The 23,007-nt window shown below is 43.8% G+C and overlaps 1 protein-coding gene across 1 annotated transcript; it reads left to right on the top strand.

Moving 5' to 3' along the window:
* Window positions 1-9,394: 9,394 nt before the first annotated feature.
* LOC127581071 (gastricsin-like) lies at window positions 9,395-21,932 on the top strand. The gene is made up of 8 exons (XM_052035140.1): window positions 9,395-9,730; window positions 9,991-10,156; window positions 11,598-11,715; window positions 11,819-11,937; window positions 13,067-13,268; window positions 14,077-14,199; window positions 21,197-21,341; window positions 21,834-21,932. Exons 1-7 carry the CDS (start codon window positions 9,675-9,677, stop codon window positions 21,247-21,249), a joined length of 837 nt encoding a protein of 278 aa, XP_051891100.1. The 5' UTR covers window positions 9,395-9,674; the 3' UTR covers window positions 21,250-21,341; window positions 21,834-21,932.
* The last annotated feature ends 1,075 nt before the right edge of the window (window positions 21,933-23,007 follow it).

Below are 23,007 nucleotides of genomic sequence, written 5' to 3'. Positions count from 1 at the left end.
AATAATACTCATCCAGAAAGAAATGGGTATCACGTGAGATTATGATGTCTATACACATGTTCAGTCATGTCATGAAACACATGTGCACAGGTTCTCTGAAAGCTAAGACATTAGAAGCCCTTTGTATGCCTCGGAATCTGTTGCATCAAGTTGCTTCTTTATTGATTTTAAAGTCAAAGTCGAGTTTATTGTCATATGCACAAGTACATGTGTGCACAGGAGCAATGAAAAACTTACTTGCAGCAGCTCCACAGGCGTATAACATTAGAGACACAACATTCACAAGAAAAGCTTATTAAAGTATAAATTACACAAAATTATACATGAAAGAACACAGAACAAAAAAAAACAAAAGTCCATTGTTCATCGTGTTGCTATACTGTAGTGATGAGGGCTGTGCCGGTTGGTTCAAGAACCGAATGGTTGAAGGAAAGTAGCTGTTCTTGAACCTGGTGGTGTGGGACTTCAGGCTTCTGTACCTCCTGCCCATTGGTAGCTGCGAGAAGATGGCATGGCCTGGATGGTGGGAATCTTTGATGATGGATGCTGCCTTCTTGAGGCAGTGACTTATGTAGATACTACCGATGGTGGGGAAGGATGTGCCCGTGATGTATTGGGCTGAGTCCATTACTCTCTGCAGTTCTTATGTTCCTGCTCATTTGAACTGCCATACCAGACCATGATGTAACCCCTGATGCAGACCATGATTTTGACCCAATGTTCTGCCTGGTAGTCTATCCCAAGCTGCAATCGCTCTCAACATAGAACATAGAACAGCACAGCACAATACAGGCCCTTCGACCCGCAATGTTGTGCCGACATTTTATCCTGCTCTAAGATCTATCTAACCCTTCCCTCCCACATAGCTCCCTATTTCTCTATCATTCATGTGTCTATCTAAGAGTCTCTTGAATGTCCCTAATGTATCTGCCCCCACAACCTCTGCAGGCAGTGCGTTCCACGCACCCACCACTCTCTGTGTAAAAAACCTACCCCTGACATCCCCCTGAAGAGCTTTCTGATTTCAGTTCTACATCTGCCTTGAAACCATGTCACACTTCCCTTGTTTAATGTAAAGTATATCAATTTTCTTTTCTCTGTTCTCTTATACACCTCTATAATGTTGACTTCTCAAATGTCAAGAGCTAACATTTGGTCTTCACAATGAGAACAGGACACCCTCCTGTTGCAGGGCTGGTTTCTTCACCCTGAGCATGATACTTCCAATTGCACCTCTCTGAACTCCCTTCACCCCCGAGCAGGGTATCCCAGACATCTCCCATGAGCTATTGGGCATGGTGGTTGTTTATATACTTTCATGATCTTCACCTCACCCCACTGAAATCTGGGATAAATGTCGGAAATGTTCAGCAGGTCAGGCAGTATGGATAGAGAGGGAAACAGAGTTAACATTTCAGATTGAAGCAATAAAATGTCTGTGAGCTGAAAATCTGGCTGGAACAATCTTGGAGATGCTGGAAGTTCCAAGTGGAACCGTCAGCACATGCCACCTAAATCCAGCAGTTTCAGAATTCCCAAACACTAAAGATCCAAACATGTTGACAGCAAATTCAGGTGCACCAACTCTGTCCCTCTCTCCACCAACACTGTCTGAGCTTCTAAATATTTCAAGCACTCTCATGGAAAAATATTGAACACATTGAATGGTGCAGCACAGGAACAGACCCTTCTGCGTACGACGTCTGTGCCAACCATGAATCCAATTTAAACTAATCCCATCTGCCTGCACATGGCCTGTATCCCTCCATTCCCTGCCTCTTCATGTGTCTATCTAACAGCCTCTTAAACACTGCTGTCATACCGGCTTCCACCACCTCCCCTAGTAGTGCGTTCCAGGAACCTACCACTCCCTGTGTAAAAAACTTGCCCCACACATTTCCTTTAAACTTTCTCTCTCTCTCAACTTAAAGCTATGCCCTCTAGTATTTGATATTTCCACCCCGGGAAAAAGATTCTGACTGTCTACCCTCTCTATGCCTCTCATAATATTATAAACTTCTCTCAGGTCACCCCTCAGCCTCTGATGTTTCAGGAAAAGCAACCCAAGTTTGTCCATCCTCTCCTACAGCTAATACCCTCTAATCCAGGCAAAATCCTGGTGAACCTCTTCTGCACCCTCTCCAAAGCCTCCACATGCGGTGACCAGAACTGCACACAATACTCCAAATGTGGCCTAATCAAAGTTATATTCAGCTGCAATATGACTTGTCAGCTTTTGTAATCAATATCTCAACCGATGAAGGCAAGAATGCTGTATGCTTTCTTTGTCACCCTTTACACCATGTTGCCACTTTTAGGGAGCTATGGACTTCCACACCAAGACCCCTCTATATATCAATGCCCCCATGGGTCCCGCCATTTACCGTATACTTTCCTCTTACATTCGACCTCCAAAATTGCACCACCTCACACTTACCTGGATTAAACTCCATCTGCCATTTCTCCGCCCATATTTCCAATTGATCTATATCTGATTTTATTTCTGATTTCCGGCATCTGCCGTACCTTGGTGGAGGTCATTCTAATGTTAAGTTGCCAGGCAAATAACCTGCTCTTTTTATAACCCAGACAGCATTTCTTTTCAAGGATATCTGACAAGACTTGTCTGCTGATAACCTAGTTTTCACCTTGTATTAGGGCTTAAACTGACCTCCAGAAGGTTTAATGCATGATCTAGGAAGTCAATTTAACTCTCTTGTATTTTCTGATGGAAGAACAACAATATAGTTCTCCGTCGGGAAGGGCTGTGACGTGGAGAAGAAAGCAACAGAGGAAAATGTTCCTGTGGACTTAGTGCCTGTTTTTGTGGTAAAGATGAAATCTTTAGTAGGTGCTGTCAAGGAATCAGAATCAGAATCACAAACAGAATTAGATTTATGATCACTGACTTATATAAAATGTGTTGTTTTGTGGCAGCAGTACAGTGCAAAGACATAAAGTTACAATAAATTACAAAGCTAAATAAATAGTGCAATAAAAAAAGGAATAACGAGGTAGATTTCATGGGTTCATGGACCATTCAGAAATCTGATGGCGGAGGGGAAGAAGCTGTTCCTGAATCATTGAGTGTGGGTCTTCAGGCTCCTGTACCTCCTCCCTGATGGTAGTAACGAGAAGAGGGTGTGACTCAGATGGTGAGTGGCCTTAGTGATGGATGCCGCCTTCTTGGGGCACCACCTCTTGAAGATGTCCTCGATGGTGGGGAGGGTTGTGCCCATGATGGAGCTGGCTGAGTCTACAACCCTCTGCCGCCTCTTATGATCCTGTGCATTGGAGCCTCTGTACCAGGCGGTGATGCAACCAGTCAAATTGCTCTCTGTCGTACATCTATAGAAATTTGTAAGAGTCCTTGGTGACAGACCGAATCTCTTCTTTGTGTCTTCTTTGTGATTGCATCAATGTGTTGGGCACAGGATAGATCCTCCAAGCTGTTGACACCCAGGAACTTGAAGCTGCTCACCCTTTCCACCGCTGACCCCTCAATGAGGACTGCTGGAGGAACTCAGCAGGTCAGGCAGCATCTATGGAGGGAAATAAACAAGTCGGACGTTTCGGGTCGAGACCCTTCATCACGACTGGAAAGGAAGAGGGCAGAAGCCAGAATAAAAAGGTAGGAGGAGGGGGAGGAACACAGGCCAGCAGGTGATAGGTGAGTCCAGGTGAGGGGGGCAGGTAGGTGTATGGGGGAGGTAGGATGAGAGGGTGATGTAAGGTGATAGGTAGAAGAAGCAAAAGGGCTGAAGAAGAAGGAATCCAGTAGTAAAGGGCAATGGACCATGGAACAAAGGGAAGGAGGTGGAGAATAGATCGGTAGATCATGAGGGCAAGGGAGGAGAAAGGGAAGGGACAAAACGTCGACTGTCTATTTCCCTCCATAGATGCTGCCTGACCTGTTGAGGTCCTCCAGCATTTTGTGTGTTGCTCCAGATTCCAACGTCTGCAGAATCTCTTGTGTCTCCTCAATGAGGACTGGTGCGTGTTCTCCCAACCTTCCCCTCCTGAAGTCCACAATCAATTCCTTGGTCTTGGTGTGTTGCTACAAGGCATCATACAAAGGGCACATCTTGCAACACTGTTTTAAGAGCTAATAGCAAAGTATTTTCAAGGGCAGACAAGAAATTTGATTGTACAAAAATGTGGTGCTGAGAACAATGAAATGCACCCTAATGTGGGCATCTTAGTCAAAGCTTGTGGCTTAAACAAGAGAGTTCCTCCAAGCAAAGTTACACCAACTAGAAGTTAACATGCCTCTGTGCAATGCATAGAATATTATTTTTTTCAGTCCTATACAAACTCCCCTTCACTCTTTCTCCAGTACATTCATAAATATTTGTGTTGCTCTCTGTTCTCGAACAAGATTTGAAAACTTCATTACCTTTGCTGCCAATTTCCACCTTGCTCCCATTGTCAATGGTCCACATCTGTCCCTTCACATTCGTAGTGTTCATAGAGTTACACAGCATGGAAACAGGCCTTTCAGCCCAACTGGTCCATGCCGACCACGATACCCCGTCAAAACTAGTCCCACTTGCCCGCGTTTGGCCCAAATCCCTCTCAACCTTTCCTATCCATGTACCTGTCCAAGTGCCTTTTCAATGTTGTTAATGCACCTGCCTCAACCACTTCCTTTGGCAGCTCATTCCATATATGGACCACCTTCTGGGTGAAAAAGTTGCCCCTCAGGTTCCTATTAAACCTTTCCCCTCTCACCTAAACCTATGTATTTATTGGAGGAACTTAGCAGGACAGTTCCTGCAGCATCATAGTGTTTTTCATCTAGATTTCAGCATCTGCAGTCCTTTGTTTCCCTATGTATTTGTTGTGTTATTTATTACTACCAGCATACTGTTCACTCTGTGAGCTTCACCCTAGCATTCCCTTTCTCTCAGATGACAGGTTAGTGACCAATCTCCAGTAGAAGCCCACAGACCCCACCTCCCCAATAACTATCCTGACTACACCTCCTGAAAGCTGCTTTCAGGAAAGACCCCAAGTTGTTCTCCCAGTTTCTTCAATTCTGACGTCGGCACCCACCACTACAGTGCTTCCAAGGTGTCTGCATTTCAGCTCCCACCCCCTCTCCTTCCAGCTAGAGTTAGGATAGGGTTCCCCTGGCCCTCACCTTCCACCCCACCATCCTCACCATCCGTCAGTTCCACCACATTCCACCACCAGACTCATTTTCCCACCCCCTCCCTTTCCAGAATTCCAAAGGGAATCTTCCTTCCATGACTCTCTCTTTCACTTTTCAATCTCCACCCCTTCTCATTACACTTTCCCGCACAACCACAGCAGATACAACACCGCCTATCCCACCATCCAGAGACCCAAACTCTCCTTCCATGTGAAGCAGTCTATCTGACTCTACCAACTCCTCTGGCAGTGTGTTCCAGACATCAACCACTCTCTGTGTGAAAAAAACTTCCCCCTCAGTTCTCCACCCCTTCTTCTCACCTTAAACCTTTGCCCTCTTGTTTTTGATAGCCCTACCACAGGTAAAAGATTCTATCTCCATCAGGTCACCCCTCAGCCTTCTTTGCCCCAGAGAAAACAAGCCCAGCCTGTCCAATCTCTGCCCATAACTAAAGTCCAGGAACATCTTGGTGAATCTCCTCTGCACTCTCTTCAGTGCAACCAGCTAAATTAAGAGCTTTTAATGTTGATTCAAGTACTTCACAACAGATGAATGACTTTGAAAGTCATAAAAGCAGGGTAGTTGGTGTTGAATTGTGGGTACTATGTTTTATAGGCAGAGGACTGTCCTCAGATGTGACTATCAGTCTTTAAACGTAACCTCAACTATCCATTACTTGTGACCTTTGACTTGCTTTTCTCTTGGTTGAGCCTTTTTGACATCAAAGCCAAAATGAAAACTAGACCATTGAAGAAATGACACGTAACATACATTCCAAATTCTTTCCTCCAATTAAGTTACCATTCTTTTCATGTTCTCAAGGTTGTCATCGCTGTAAATTATCTTTCCAGTGTAAATATGTCATCAATTAGGGTTCCAAGTTCAATTAAGAAAGCAAACATGTTGAGTTGCAATCAGAAGGCCACCTATTCTTAATTCTGTGAAGGTCAACTTATAAATTCTTTAACATTAAGAAATAAATAGCTTCTATCCCGGTGTTATAAGACTATTGAACGGTCTACTAAGATGGACTCTTGACCTTACAATCTACCCTCGTTATGACCTTGCACCTTACTGTCTACCTGCACTGCACTTTCTCTGCAACTGTAACACTTTATTCTGCATTCTGTTATTGTTTTACCTTGTACTACCTCAATGTACTGTTGTAATGAATTGATCTGTACAATTGGTATGCAAGACAAGTTTTTCGCTGTACCTTGGTACAAGTGACAATAATAAACCAAATCCAATTCCAAATAGGAAGAATTTCTATTTGTACAGTGACTTTTCTAACCTCAGTTTTTAGCCATCTGCTCTTACAGTCACAAAGCCACAGAGAGATACAGCATGGAATCAGGCCCTTCAGCCCATTAAATCCATGCCAACCATCAACCATCCATTTCCACTAACGTTATGTTACCCCATTTTATCCTCCCACATTCTCATCAACTCCCATAAGACCATAAGACAAAGGAGCAGAAGTCGGCCATTCAGCCCATCAAGTCTGCTCCGCCATTCTATCATGAGCTGATCCATCCTCCTATTTTGCCCCACTCCCCTGCCTTCTCACGAGAACCTTTGATGCCCTGGCTACTCAGATACTTATCAATCTCTGCCTTAAATACAGCGAATGACTTTGCCTCCACAGCCACCCGTGGCAACAAATTCCACAGATTCACCACTCTCTGGCTAAAGAAATTTCTCTGCATCTCTGTTCTGAATAGGCGCCCTTCAATCCTGAAGTCGTGCCCTCTTGTACTAGACTCCCCTACCATGGGAAACAACTTTGCCACATCTACTCTGTCCAGACCTTTTAACATTCAAAATGTTTTGATGAGGGTCGCCGTCATTCTTCTGAACTCCAAGGAGTACAGCCCAAGAGCGGCCAAAGGGTCCTCATATGTTAACCCTCTCATTCCTGGAATCATTCTAGTGAATCTTCTCTGAACCCTCTCCAACGTCAGCTCATCCTTTCTTAAATAAGGAGCCCAAAACTGCACACAGTTGATTCTTCCTCTCTTGATTCTCCCATTCATCTATAAGCTAGGGGCCATTTAACCGATCAATCCACACTTTCTGGATGTGGGACGAAACCAGAGCACCTGGAGGAAACCTGTGCAGTCACAGGGAGAACCTGCAAACTCCACATAGAAAGCACCAGAGGTCAGGATTGAGCCCAGGTCTCTGGTGTTGTGAGACAGTGGCTCTACTAGCTGTGCTACTGTGAACTTGCTCCTTTAAAGCGGTGCAAACGACCTTCTATATCTACTTAAGCCAGGAGGCAGTTCTTCAGTTTAGAGTCTAATTCAAAGGCAGCGCTTCCAACATCGCAGCACTGGGGAGTACTGCACTGGAGTGAGATTTTAACACATAACTTACATGCTCACAGTTGTGAACAATGCCCACCGAAAGTTACAGGGAATGTAGGAACACATTCTCAAAGGACATGTTGACAGAGTTGTCAACAAAGCATTTGGAATCATTGTCTTTATTAATATAGAGTCAGAAAATTGTGCAGCACGGAGACAGGCCCTTCATACCACCTGCTGTAACTTCCTGCACTAATCCCACAGCCGTGTTCAGTCCACAGAATTCGATGCCTTGATAATTCAAGGGCTTGTCCCGATGCTTCTCAAATGGTATTTCAAAGTCAAAATGAAAATTAGACCACTGAAAAGACATGTAAAGTACACTCCAATTACTTCTTGTGAAATAATTCCCCCTCAGATCCCCTCTAAATTTCCTCCCTGTCACCTTACACCTATGCCCTCTTATCTTTGACACTCCCCCCACGGGAAAACAATTGACTATCTACCCTATCTATGCCTCTCATAATCCTATACACCTCTGTCAGGTCTGCCCTCAGCCTCCTCTCCTCCAGGAAAAACAAACACAGCCTCCCCAATCTCTCCTCATAACTGAAATGATCCAATCCAGGCCACGTCCTGGGGAATCTCCTCTGCACTCTCTCCAGTGCAATCACATCCTTCCTATAGTGCGGCGACTAGAACTACACACAATATTCCTGGAGTGGCCTAACCAATGCTTTTTTAAGTTGTAGCACGGATGGCATCCACAAAAACAGAAAATAAAAACTTGTGCTAAACTAATAAGAGACTGTTTGGGGGCTCAGTTAGAAAAATGGACTTTAAAAGGGATATTGAGGTCTCAAAAGGGAAGAGGAAGAGACTGCCAGGAATGAGCATGTGGATTGGTTACAAGGAGACTAGTTACAGAGATTGAGCAGAGGTCTAACAGGCTGTGCAAAATTATCGGACGGTTTGATGGAATAACGTTTTTTTTCCGCAGAGGCAGTGGGCATTGCAAGCAAGGGCCACAGATTATTCATAATCATGCAGTACAGCAGAGGGTGGGCAACAGAGCCACTGCCTCACAGCTCCAGAGACCCAGGTTCAATCCTGGCTGCGGGCGCTGTCTGTGCGTTGTTTGCACGTTCTCCCCGTGACCACATGGGTTTCCTCCGGGTGCTCCGATTTCTTCCCACATCCCAAAGATGTGCCGGTTGGTAGGTTGATTAGCCACTGAAAATCATTTGGGGGAAGTTAATGGGGAATGTGTGGAGAATGACAAAAAGATGAGATTAAGATAGGATTAGTGTAAATGGGTGGTTTATGGTCAGCACAGACTCAGTGGGCCGAAGGGCCTGTTTAGCACCATAGAGTCATAGAACAATACAGCACAGGAACAGGCCCTCAGCCCAACTTGTCCTTCCGACCACGATCCCATCTAGACTAGTCCCCTTTGCCTGCATTTGGCCCATATTCCTTGAAACCTTTCCTATCCATATTTTTCTGTGCTATATCTCTCTATAACTCTAAAAGCATTATGGAGCACTGCCTGAAAGCATGATGGCAGGTAGAGTCAATAACAACATTGAAAAGAGAACTGGATTAACCCCTGAAAAGAAAAGAAAATTACTGGTGTATGAATGTGGGAGGTTGGGTATGAGTTTCAGGCAGGAATGCAGATAAGGTACAGGATCAGTTGAGCCCAGTCCCTACTGAGAGAAACAAGATATTTCCAGTAATAACGGGTAAATCACCACTTTCGTTAGACATTAGTCACGGATTATCATGCTACCCTGGAGATTCTGAGCTTATGCAGGAGAACCAAAGGAATTTCCCAGAATGTTTCCTGAACTGGCTGTTAAAGTGAATTTACCATTATCGTATTCACATAATCAACTTGCACTGCTGAATGGACTCCGTCTGTTCATAACTGATTGTTCTGTTGTTACTTAGTCTATCTTATATTGTTGCTTTTACTTGATCTTTGTCTTGTGTTTGACGTGAATGACTGTTTAAATATTTTGCTGCCGTTCTGTTTGTCTAAAAACATAACAGTTTAATTTTCAGTCTGAGATTCCGTGACCTTCATTCGAGAAGGTGAAAAGTGATCACTTATAAAACCCCAGACAGGTGTCCAGCAGATGTGAGGGCATTGTGCAAATCTCTTCTATTCTCAACAGCTTCCCACAGCATCATTTCAGGGAACAAAGATGAAGTGGTTAATCGTCTCCCTCATCTGCATTCAACTGTCTGAAGGTCTTTACAGGTTAGTCATTAACCCATTGAATTCACTGATTTCTTTCAATTTCAACATTGTGTAGACCAGGCTGTCGTTATTTCCTGATGTGCTTTATAGAGACTGCTCATTTAGTAATTGGTTTAAAGATGCTCCCATATGTTATACATAAGGAATTTAGTTAAACCCTGAACAGCTTATCTAAACAGTATTTTAAGCTGCATTTGGTTGAGAGTCTCATAGCCCAGAGGGGCAGTGGGAATTTCACACTACTGTTGTTATCATTTCAGAATGCCTTTGCATAAGGGCAAGTCTGTCAGACAGATCCTGAAGGAACAAGGGAAGCTGAAGGATTTCCTGAACACTCACAAGTATGATCCTGCGTTGAAGTACAAAGCTTTGTACCCAGACTACCAAGGTGAACAAGGGTATGAACCACTTCTCAACTCTGGGAACGTAAGTGTACAAGGAAAATCCACTTCTGAAAGAATTGAACTGAGCTCCAAAGGGGGTCAGTCAGAATCTTTATCCCAGAGTAGAAATGTCAAATACTGGAAGAGATGCCTTTAAGGTGGGGAAGGGGTGGAGTTTAAGGGAGATGGGCAGGGGAATTTCTTTTACATGGAGGGTGGTGGGTGACTAGAACAGGCTTCTGGGATTGTGGTGGAGGCTGATACGATAGTGGCATTTAAGAAGCTTGCAGATAGACACGTGAATATGCAGAGAATAGAGGGATGTGGATCATGTGCAGGCAGAAGGGATTTAGTTTAAATTGATGACACAGGAGACTGGAAATCTGTACCAACACTCAAAGGAGCTGGAGGAGCTCAGCGAGTCAGGCAGCATCTATGCAGGGAAATGGCGTCCTGATGAAGGGTCTCAACCTGAAATATCGACTGACCATTTCCCTCCATAGAGTTCCTCCAGCTCCTTTGTGTGTTGCTCTAGTTTAATTTGACATTGTGTTTGGCACAGACATCGTGAGCTGAAGGGCCTGTCCTTGTGCTGCGCTGTTCTACGTTCTATGTTCAAAGAGCCAAATGCCACAGGATAACAGGGCTGAGGAACTTGGACTAGATTTTCAATTAACAACACACTAATCTATTTTCAAAAGGTTTCTTCTTGTCAAGCACCCACCCAATGTATCTTAGCATCAGAAATCCCAAATAACATAGAGTATATAGTAAAATAATTTGTGAATATAGCGCAGTCCAACACGCAAACCAGCCTCCGCTCCACTGACTCTGTCTACACTTCCCACTGCCCCGGGAAAGCAGCCAACATAATCAAAGACCCCTCCCACCTTTCTCTTCTTCCCTCTCCCTTTGGGCAGAAGATACAAAAGCTTGAGAACACCAAGATCAAGGACACCTTCTATCTTGCTATAATAAGACTCTTGAATGAACCTCTTGTAGGCTAAAGATGAATTCTTGATTTCTCAATCTATCTCTTCATGGACCTTATTGTCTGCCTGCACTGCACTTTCTCTGTAGCTGTAACACTTTCTTTTGTCTTTTTTTTCCTCTTATACTACCTTGACGTACTTATGTATGGGATGATCTGTCTGGATGGCACACAAACAAAAGCTTTTCACTTTGTCTCAGCACATGTGACAATAATTAACAAATTCTAATTCCAACTATTTCGCTTGACAAACTTCAGGAAATTAATCTTTGTTCAATAGCACCAATTCAATGGAACTCCTGACTGATATTCAGTGATTTCAATAGGACCAAATATTGGGATGTGTAGTTTAATGGAGAGCCAATATTTGTTGCACTCACTTAGTATCAGTGACCACAGACAAATTTCCAGCTGTTTTCTTATCAATTGCAGTTTTATAATCTTAAAATGGGAGAAACTATTGTCTGATTCTTATGTTTTATTGGTTGTTTAGAGTTTCTACTATGGATCCATTACTGTGGGTACCCCTCCCCAGAGTTTCACAGTGCTGTTTGACACTGGTTCATCCAATCTTTGGGTCCCATCTATCTACTGCAGCAGTGCTCCATGCGGTAAGCAAGTATGATTGATTGAGTCATTATGCCTTTCAAACTTTTTTGATCTTCTGGATATCTTGAATTTTGACATTGATGATTCAATTTTCTTTCCTTTCAGACAACCATGCCAGATTTAATCCAACTCAGTCCTCAACATATAGATCCAGTCAACAAACCTTCTATATGTCATATGGCTCTGGGAGTCTATCTGGATTTTTTGGATATGATACAGTGAATGTAAGTATTGAACAGCTCTCTGAAAGTGACCGCACAAGTCGACAGGGTGGTAAAGAAAGTGTATGGCATGCTTGCTGTTATTAGTCAAGGCAGTGAGTTCAAGAGTCAGGAAGTTATGTTGAAACTTTATAAAACTCTGGTTAGGCTGCACCTGGAGTATTGCATTCAGTTCTGGTCGCCTCATTATGTGGAGGCTTTGGAGAGGGTGTAGAAGAGGTTTACCTGGATGCTCAAGGCATGTGCTACAAGGAGAGGTTGGCCAAACTTGTGTTGTTCTCTCTGGACAGTCAGAGGCTGAGAGGAGACCTGATAGAAGTTTTAAAATTAAGAGAGGCATAGATAGAGTAGACAGCCAATATCTTTTTCCCAGAGTTGAAATGTCTAATACTAGGAGGCATGCATTTAAGATGAGAGGGGAAAGTTCATAGGAGATGTGCAGATAAAGTGGTTAGTGTCTGAAATGCACTGCCAGAGGTGGTGGTGGAGGCAGATACAATAGATGCATTTCAGAGGCTCTTAGATAGGCACATGAATGTGCAGAGAATGGAGGGAGGTGGACATTGTGTAGGCAGAAGGGATTAGTTTAGTTAGGCTTTTAATTAGTTTGGAACAACATCGTGGGCAATAGTTTTACAAAGCAAAATGACTCAAGGGACTGAGTTAGAGAGATTGGGAAGGCTAGGACGTTATTCATTGGAGCGTAGGAGAATGAGGGGTGATCTTATAGAGGTGTATAAAATTACGGGGGACATAGATAGGGTCAATGTGCACAGTCTGTTTCCCATGGTTGGGGAATCAAGAACTAGAGGGCACAGGTTTAAGGAGAGACTTAATAGGAACCTGAGGGGCAACTTCTTCACCCAGAGGGTGGTCAGTATATGGAATGAGCTGTCAGAGGAAGTGGTTGAGGCAGGTACATTAACAACATTTAAAAGGTACTTGGACAGGTACATGGATAGGAAAGGTTTAGCGGGATATGAGCCAAATGCAGGCAAATCGGACTAGCTTGGGTGGGAATCTTGGTCGGCATGGACGAGTTGGGCCGAAGGGCCTGTTTCTGTGCTCTATAACTCAGAAAAGTTATTAACATGCTAGAAATCAAACAGTTTGCTCACCATTAATTTTCAAGGTTGCCGGCATATCAATTCCCAACCAGGAGGTGGGTCTGAGTGAGAACGAACCAGGCAGCAACTTTTACTACGCTCCATTCGATGGAATCCTGGGCCTGGCCTATCCAGCGCTCTCAGTAGGAGGTGCCATGCCCGTGTTTGACAGTATGCTGAGGGACAGGCTGGTTGCCAGAGTCTCTGTTTTTCTGTCTATTTGGGCAGGTAATGTCAGCATGTTCGGGAACCGCGGACCTTGGTGGGTCTAACCAACTAATGAAAGCCTTATTGATTGGTGAGGGGGTTAAGGATTACGGGAAGAATGGGGTTGAGAAAAAAAATCAGCCATGATTGAATGATAGGAGCAGAACAGAGAACATAGAACAGTACAGCACAGGAATAGGCCCTTCGGCCCACAATGTTGTACCAAATTAAACGCCAAACTAAACTAATCCTTTCTGCCTGCACAATGTCCATATGCCTCCAATCGCAACACTTTCATGTACCTAAGAGCCTCTTAAACGCCTCTATCGTATCTGCCTCCACCACCACCCCTAGCAGCACATTCCAGGCACCCACCACTCTCTGTGTAACTACTTACCCTGCACGTCTCCTTTAAACTTATCCCCTCTCACCTTAAATGCATGCCTTCTAAAATTAGACATTTTGACCCTGGGAAAAAGATACCAGCTGTCTATTCTATCTGTGTCTGTCATAATTTTAAAAACTTCTATCAGGTCTCCCCTCAGCCTCCACCGCTCCAAAAGAAAACAACCCAAGTTTGTCCAACCTCTCCTTATAGCTCATGCCCTCTAATCCAGGTAGCATCCTGGTGAACCTCTTTGGTATCCTCTCCACATCCTTCCTAAAATATATATTATCTCTATTACTACATTGTGCACAGGCTTTTCTCGAGGTCGGCAAGCTGCTGCACACGATTTCTGGGGTAAAAGGGAGATCAGCAGCCAGCGGGAAGAGTTACTCCACACTGTGAAATGCAATGACTCATCTCAAAATATCTTATTTGTTCCAGGAATCCAAATAGTAATGACGGAGGCGAAGTGCTATTTGGAGGAATCGACAGCAGTCTGTACTCAGGTCAAATTTTCTGGGCTCCAGTCATTCAGGAACTGTACTGGACCGTTGCTATCGACAGGTAAACAAACAGCAGCACTGCAGTTAAGTGAGCACTGGGTAGATCGGGTACTGATGGATGGTCAACAGGCAAAATCAAACAGCCTTGCCATTGTTCTGTCTGTCTGTCCAGCTCTTTTCTCCTTCCATTTTTTTCTTCCTTTCTCCCTCCAAAATAAAACTATGGCACAAACATCAGCCAGGACTAGAGGGCCTGAGTTATGGGGAGAGGTTGGCCAGGCTAGGTCTTTATTCCTTGGGACGTAGGAGAATGAGGGGCGACCTAATAGAAATGTTTAAGATTATGAGGGGCATATAGGGTGGATGGTAACTGTCTTTATCCCAGGGTAGGGGAATCCTAAACTAGGGGGCGTAAGTTTAGGGTGAGATTTAATAGGAACCTGAGGGGCAACTTCTTCACCCAGAGGGTGGTGAGTAGATGGAACGAGCTGTCAGACGAAGTGTGTGAGGCAGGTACAACAGTATCATTTAAGAAGCACTTGGACAGGTACATGGAGGGGCGGGGCTTGGAGGGATATGGGCCGAATGCAGGAAATTGAGAATAACTGGGTGGGCACCGTGGTCGGCATGGACTGGTTGGGTCGAAGGGCCTGTATCCGTGCTGTATTGCTCTATGACTCTATGCGCATTAAGCATACATCTTAAATTGGTTTCAATGCAGAAAACCAAAGATGGTCATTCAATCGCTCAAGATTCATTCAATAAGACCGTGCCTGATCTTTTACCCTCAACGTCACTTTCCTATATTCCCTGTTTCCTGATCTCTGTCTTGGATAGGTGGAGGGATGGGTAACGTGGTGGAGGCAGGGACAGGTTGGGAAAGAAGTGTCAGATGAAACACTGCATAGGGAAGTGTGGGGCTATGCACTTTGGTAGGAAGAATAAAGGGGTAGACTATTTTCTTAATGGGGAGCGAATTCAGAAGTCAGAGGTGCAAAGGGACTTGAGAGTCCTAGTGCAGGATTCCCTGAAGGTTAACTTGCAGGTTGAGTTGGTAGTAAAGAAGGCAAATGCAATGTTAGTGTTTACCTCCAGAGAACTAGAATATAAAAGGATATACTGCTGAGGTTTTATAAGGCGTTGGTCAGACTGCATTTGGAACATTGTGAGCAACTTTTGGCCCCGTATCTAAGGAAGGATGTGTTAGCCCAGAGGAAGTCCACAAAAATGATCCTGGGAATGAAAAGCTTAACGTATGAGGAGCATTTGATGTCTCTGGGCCTGTACTCGATGGAGTTCAGAAGGATAAGGGGGGGGGAATCTCATTGACATCTACCAGATACTGAAAGGCCTGGACAGAGTGGACATGAAGAGGATGTTTCCATCAGTAAGAGAGTCTAGGATCCAAGGGCACAACCCTAGATTAAAGGAACATCCCTTTAGAAATGAGGTGAGGAGGAATTCCTTCAGCCAGAGGGTGGTGAATCTGTGGAATTCGTTGCCACAGAGGACTGTGGAGGCCAAGTCATTGGATGTATTTAAGGCAGAGATTTGTAAGGGGGGGTGAAGGGTTGCAGAGAGAAGGAGGGAGAATGGAGTTGAAGGAAAATAAAATCAGCCATGATTGAATGTTGGAGAATAGAACCATAGAACATAGAACCATAGAACACTACAACACAGGAAACAGGCCATTCGGCCCTTCTAGTCTGCGCCGAAACATTATTCTGTTAGTCCCATTTACCTGCACCCAGTCCATAACCGTCCAGACCACCCCCGTCCATGTATCTATCCAATTTATTCTTAAAACTCAAGAGTGAGCCCACATTTACTACATCAGATGGCAGCCCATTCCACACTCCCACCACTCTTTGAGTGAAGAAGTTCCCCCTAATGTTCCCCCTAAACTTTTCCCCTTTCACCCTAAAGCCGTGTCCTCTCGTACTTATCTCTCCTAATCTATGGAAAGAGCCTACTCGCATTAACTCTGTCTATACCCCTCATAATTTTGTAAACCTCTATCAAATCTCTCCTCATTCTTCTGCGCTCCAAGGAATAAAGTCCTAACCTGTTCAATCTTTCCCTGTAACTCAACTCCTGAAGACCCGGCAACATTCTAGTAAATCTCCTCTGCACTCTTTCAATCTTACAAATATCCTTCCTATAGTTAGGTGACCAGAACTGCACACAATACTCCAAACTTGGCCTCACCAATGTCTTATACAACCTCACCATAACATCCCAACTCCTATACTCAATACTTTGATTTATGAATGCCAGGATGCCAAAAGACTTCTTTACAACCCTGTCTACCTGCAACGCCACTTTCAGAGAATTATGCATCTGAATTCCCAGATCCCTTTGTTCCTCCGCACTCCTCAGTGCCCTACAATTTACGGTGTATGTCCTACCTTGATTTGTCCTTCCAAAATGCAACACCTCACACTTGTCTGCATTAAATTCCATCTGCCATTTTCTGGCCCATTCTTCCATTTGGTTCAGATCCCTCTGCAAGCTTTGAAAGCCTTCCTCGCTGTCCACTATGCCTCCAATCTTAGTATCATCAGCAAACTTGCTGATCCAATTTACCACATTATCATCTAGATCATTGATATAGACAACAAACAACAATGGCCCCAGCACAGATCCCTGAGGCACACCACTAGTCACAGGCCTCCAGTCTGAGAAACAATCATCCACTACCTCTCTGTCTTCTCCCACACAGCCAATTTCAAATCCAGTTTACAACCTTTCCATGGATACCTAGTGACTGAACCTTCTGAACTAACCTCCCATGTGGGACCTTGTCAAAGGCCTTACTAAAGTCCCCATGTAGACAACATCCACAGCCTTTCCTTCATTTACTTTCTTGGTAACCTCCTCGAAAAACTCTACAAGATTCGTTAAACACGATCTACCACGCACAAAGCCATGCTGACTATCCTTAATAAGCCCTTGGCTGTCCAAAGACTTGTACATCCAATCTCTCAGAACACCTTCCAATAATTTACCCACTACTGATATTAGGCTCACTGGCCTGTAATTACCTGGTTTACTTCTAGATCCTTTTTTAAACAACGGAACAACATGAGCTACCCTCCAGTCCTCCGGCACCGCACCCGTGGCTAAGGACATTTTAAATATATCTGCCAGGGTCCCTGCAATTTCTACACCAGTCTCTCTCAATGTCCGAAGAAATATCTTATCAGGCCCGGGGGATTTATCCACCTTTATTCACTGTAAGGCAGCAAGCACCTCCTCCTCTTTAATTTCTATATGTTCCATGACACTACTGCTTGTTTTCCTTCCTTCCATATCCACTATGCCAGTTTCCTGAGTAACTACTGATGCAAAAAAACTGTTTAAGATCTCCCCCATCTCCTGAGGCTCCACACGTAGACGACCACTCCGATCTTCTAAGGGACCAATTTTGTCCCTTACTATCCTTTTACTCTTAATATACTTGTTTACCTTCACATTATCTGCCAAAGCAACCTCATGTCTTTTTTTTTGCCTTCCTGATTTCCTTTTTTAGTATTTTCTTACTTTTTCTATACTCTTCAAGTACCTCATTTGTTCCTAGTTGCCTATACCTGCTATACACCTCTCTCTTTTTCTTAACCAGATCGCCAATATCCCTTGAAAACCAAGGTTCCCTTTGCCTGTTAACTTTGCCTTTAACCCTGGCAGGAACGTGCAAACTCTGCACTCCCAAAATTTAGCCTTTGAAGGCCTTCCACTTACTGAGCACATCCTTGCCAGAAAACAACTTATTCCAATCCACTCTTCCTAGATCCTTTCTCATTTCCACAAAATTGGCCTTTCTCCAATTTAGAACCTCAACTCGAGGACCAGACCTGTCCTTATCCATAATTAACTTGAAACTAATGACATTATGGTCACTGGACCCAAAATGCTCACCTACACGTATTTCTGTCACCTGACCTGTCTGGTTCCCTAATAGGAGATCAAGTATTGCATTCTCTCTCGTTGGTACCTCTATATATTGATTTGGAAAACTTTCCTGAATGCATTTGACAAATTCCAAGCCATCCAGCCCTTTCACAGCGTGGGAGTCCCAGTCAATACGTGGAAAGTTAAAATCCCCTACTATTACAACTTTCTGTTTCTTACGTCGGTCTGCTATCTCACTACAGATTTGTTCCTCCAATTCTCTCTGACTATTGGGCGGTCTATAATACAACCCTATTAGTGTGGTCACACCTTTCCTGTTCCTCAGCTCCACCCGTATGGCCTCTGTAGACGAGCCCTCCGGGCTGAATGGCCTAATTCTGCTCCAACATCTTATGGTCTTAAGGATATACTCAGCAAGTGAGCCTCCACCTCCCTCTTGGGCAGGCAATTCCAAAGATTCACTGCCCTCTCAGTGATGCAGTTAATCTCCATCTTTATCCTGAATGGTTTACCCCTCTCAAATCCTGGAAGAACTGTTGAGTGTTTCAACGAGGTCTCCTCCCCTTCTGAATTCTAGATAGCATTGGCCCAGTCTGCTTAATATCTCCGCATGGGACATGTAAATCCTGTTCCCAAGTTCGTTGGTGAGAAGTCATCTGTTAACATTAGTAGGTTGCTGGTTATGGAGAATTTGGATAAAAATCTGATTCCCTCATAACTTCCCACATTGCAATTTGTGTTTCTTAATATTTTGGCTCTTTAATAAACAATTTGCTCAAACAAACTTAGTGCATTACCACCAAAGGCAAACTCATTCTCTAATAGTCATTAACAGCCTAGAGAATAATTTTTGCAGACACTGCGTCTGTATAATTTGATGATAAAGATTTTTTTTATGTTTAAAGTGTGATGAACCACTTTGGATGTCTCTTAGATCTTAATTTTATGTCCTATTAGAAAGATCATGTTGTACATTTTAATAGGTTCACTGAAAGTTTTAGTGCGTGTGTGGGTTGTTGCAATTTTGTTGGGAATTGTAATTTTTCTGAAGTTTAAATCAAGAAGAAAAATGCAAAGAGCACTCCAAGCAGGTTATCAGGATTGTGAGGAATTAATTTCTTCGCTTGGGACTCCTAAATCCTTTTCCTTGCTTTGTTAGTGAGAATGTATCATAGAATCATAGAGTTATACAGCACAGAGACAGGCCCTTCAGCCCAACTCATTCATGCTGACTATGATGCCCACTTAACCTAGTCCCATTTGCCCGCATTTGGCCCATATCCCTCTAAACCTTTCCTATCCATGTACCTGTCCAAATGTCTTTTCAGCATTGCAATTGTACCTGCCTCAACCACTTCCTCTGGCATCTCATTCCATATACTGACCACCCTCTGGGTGAAGAAGTTGCCCCTCAGGTCCCTTTTAAATATTTCCCCTTTCACCTTAAACCTATGCCCCCTAGTTTTTGGTTCCCTTTCCCTGGGAAAAAGACTGTGTGCGTTCACCCCATCAATGCCCCTCATGATTTTATACATCTCTATAAGGTCACTCCTCAGTCTCCTATGCTCCAAAGAGAAAAGTTCTGGGCTGTCCAACCTCTTCCTATAACTCAGTCCCTCAAGTCCTGGTGACATTCTCATAAATCTTTGCACCCTTTCCAGCTTAATGACGTCTTTCATTTAAGATAAGTGAGTTGTTGATTATGGAGAGCCTCGATTCACAGATAATAACCTAGATTTACCTCAAAACTTCCCAAATTTTAACTTTGCATTCAGATCTGGTGAAATGTTACTTTGGATAATGGGAGAGCAGAGCTGAGATCTCATTGAATGGGGAAGCAGGAATGAGGGGCCGACTGGCCTTCTCCCGCTCCCAATTCCTAGGCTTGTAAGTCAGGGAATTCTCAGACAGCAACAAATGATCTGCTGGAGGAACTCAGTGGGTCGGGCATCATCTGTTGGGGGGAAAGGAATTGTCGATGTTTTGGATCGAAACTCTGCATCAGGACTGAGAGTGGAGAGGGGAGGTGGCCGGTATGGAGGATGGGAGGAGTGCTGAGACAGGGGCCATTAGGTAAGTCAGTAACTACAATGCATTTTGTAGACAATGCACTCTGCAGCCTCTGGGTGCCTTCAGTGGAGGAAATGTAAGTTTAGGAGGATGGATGTGGTTCACTGAGAGAAGGCTAAGGCAAAATAGAAACACTTGAAGGGGTGCTCAAAATTATGAGGAAATGGGAAATCTTTATGAAGATACCTTTTGAAGCCTGTGATATCTTTGAAGTTATCTTTCCAGGACTTGAGAGACTTGAGTTAGAGGGAGCGATTGGGCAGGCTAGGAATTTTTTCCTTGGAGCGTAGGAGACTGAGAGGTGATTTTGTAAAGGTGTAGAACATCATGGGGGGTATAGAACATAGAACACTACAGCAAAGTACAGGACCTACGACCCACAATGTTGTTCCAACATTTTATCCTGCTCTTAGATCTACCTAACCCCACATAGCCCCCTATTTCTCTATCATTCATGTGTCTATCTAGGAGTCGCTTAAATGTCCTTAATGTATCTGTCCCCACAAGCTCTGCCGGCAGTGCGTTCCACGCACCCACCACTCTCTGCATAAAAAACTTACCCCTGACTTCCCCCTTATACCTTCCTCCAATCACCTTAAAATTATGTCCCGTCATGTTAGCCATTCATGTACAGGTAGGGTGAATGTACACAGTTTTTTTTCCCAGGGTTGGGGAATCAAGAACTAGGGGGAAAAGGCTTAAGATGAGAGGGGGAGGATTTAATAGAAACTTGAGCGCCAACCTTTTTCACACAGAGGGTGGTGCGTATATGGAATGAGCTGCCTGAGTAAGTGGTACAATTACAGCTCATAAAAGGCAGTTGGATGGGTACATTGATAAGAAAGATCTAGAGGGATAGGGGCCAAATGGGACAAGCTTCGATGGGCATCTTGGTCGGCATGGACCTGTTGGGCCGAAGGGTCTGTTTCTGTGTTCATGACTCTATGACTCTATATCTGGGACTAATAGATAGTTTTTCCAAAGAATTAGAAGAAGCAACACTGGTGAAATACTCTTCAGTCCCGAGTGACTACTTTCGTTGCAGGAATGATTATGAATATGATTCTTTTTCCTAGTGTGCTTATCAACGGGCGGTCTGCCTTCTGTTACAATGGATGCCAAGCCGTAGTCGACACAGGGACCTCCCAAATCACTGTTCCAAATGAATACTTGAGGCCATTTTTGGAGGAAATCGGTGCCTCTGAGAATGAATACGGAGAGGTAAGTTGTGGATCACACATCTTCCACTATCTTATAGATTGATTGAAAACAAAGTGGCTTGAATGATATCACATTAGTCGGTGTGGAAAAATAGTCCAATATCTCCACCTAGTTAAACTAAATAGAATTTCCTTGGAACAAACTTAGACCCAGCAATGATAAAGGATCAGTAATATATTTCTAGGCTAGGATGGGGTGTGGTTTGGATAGGAATTTGCCAGTGTTCTGTGTCCTACTCTACGGTAGAGATCGTGGGCTTGGGAGGTGCTGCTGGTGCAGCCTGAGTGAATAACTACAGTGCATTTTGTAGACAATGCATTCTGCAGCCACTGGGTGCTGTTGGGAGGGGAAGTGTATGTTTAGGATGTTGGATGTGGTGCCAATCAAGCATGTTTGTCCTTGATCGTGTCAAGTTTCTTGAATCATGTCTATTGAACTTCTGTTTGCCTTAATTATGCATAACTCCTGAATGTGATGTGCTCTGTTTAACAGTTCATTGTCAACTGCAACAACATTGAAAATATGCCTCCTTTGACCTTTGTAATCAATGGAGCTCGTTTCACAATTCCTCCATCTGTATATGTCCTTCAGGTAAGCAAGTCCTCATTGACAGCCTCAGCTGGGGGCTGTTATTCGCTGTGAGATATTAACTGTGGTCCCTCTTTGTCCCAGAGCAGAACTTTGTACAACATTATAAGGAAGGAGAAGGGGTTTTGTTTTACTGATCTGCTTTTCTATTTTTCAATCACATTCATTTATTATGCTCCATTTACATAATTTCTTCAGCCAAGCAGGGGAGGAGAGCTGAGACACTGCCATTCATAAAGTGCCCTGCATTGTTTCTTTGGAATGGATAAAATAATACTTCTTGAGCTTTCAAGCATTGATAACTAGGATCTTGGAGTCCAAGTCCATAGCTACCTGAAAGTGGCCACCCAAGTAGATAGGGCGGTAAAGAAGGCATACGGCATGCTTGCCTTCATTGGCCGGGAAATTGAGTATAAGAAGGAAGTCATGTTGCAGTTGTATAAAACTTTGGTTAAGCCACATTTCGAGTATTGTGTGCAGTCCTGGTCACCCATGACAGAAAGGATGTGGAGGCTTTGGAAAGGGTACAGAAGAGGTTCACCAGGATGCTGCCTGGGTTGGAAGGTAGGATCTATAAGGAGAGGATGGACAAACTTGGGCTATTTTCACTGGAGCCTCAGAGACTGAGGGGAGACCTGATTAACTGTTATACCATTATGAGAGGCATAGAAAGGGTAGATATTCAAAATCTTTTTCCCAGGGTTAGAATATCAAATACTAGAGGATATGTATTTAAAGGGAGATGTGCAGGGCAAGATTTTTTGTGCAGAGAGCAGTGGGTGCCTGGAACGGGCTGCCAGGGGTGGTGGAAGCAGATGCAACAGTGATGTTTAAGAGGCTGTTAGAGAGACACATGGATCTGCAGGAAATGGAGGGATATGGATCATGGTTCATGTTCAGGCAGAGATTTAGTTTAATTTAGGCATTGTGTTTGACACAGCCTTTTCCTGTGCTACACTGTTCCATATTCTATTTGAACTGTTATTTATAATTATCAGATAATCTGGGGGTTTTTTTAGGGCTTTCAATTAAGTGGTGAACATCGACCACAACACTGAAGAGAAGTTTCCTTTTGTTC

Source organism: Pristis pectinata, chromosome 20, assembly GCF_009764475.1.
Source record: "Pristis pectinata isolate sPriPec2 chromosome 20, sPriPec2.1.pri, whole genome shotgun sequence".
In the NCBI taxonomy this organism is placed as follows: Eukaryota; Metazoa; Chordata; class Chondrichthyes; order Rhinopristiformes; family Pristidae; genus Pristis; species Pristis pectinata.
The sequence above is the reverse complement of the archived record's forward strand: the minus strand, read 5'-3'. Positions and strand labels throughout refer to the sequence as shown.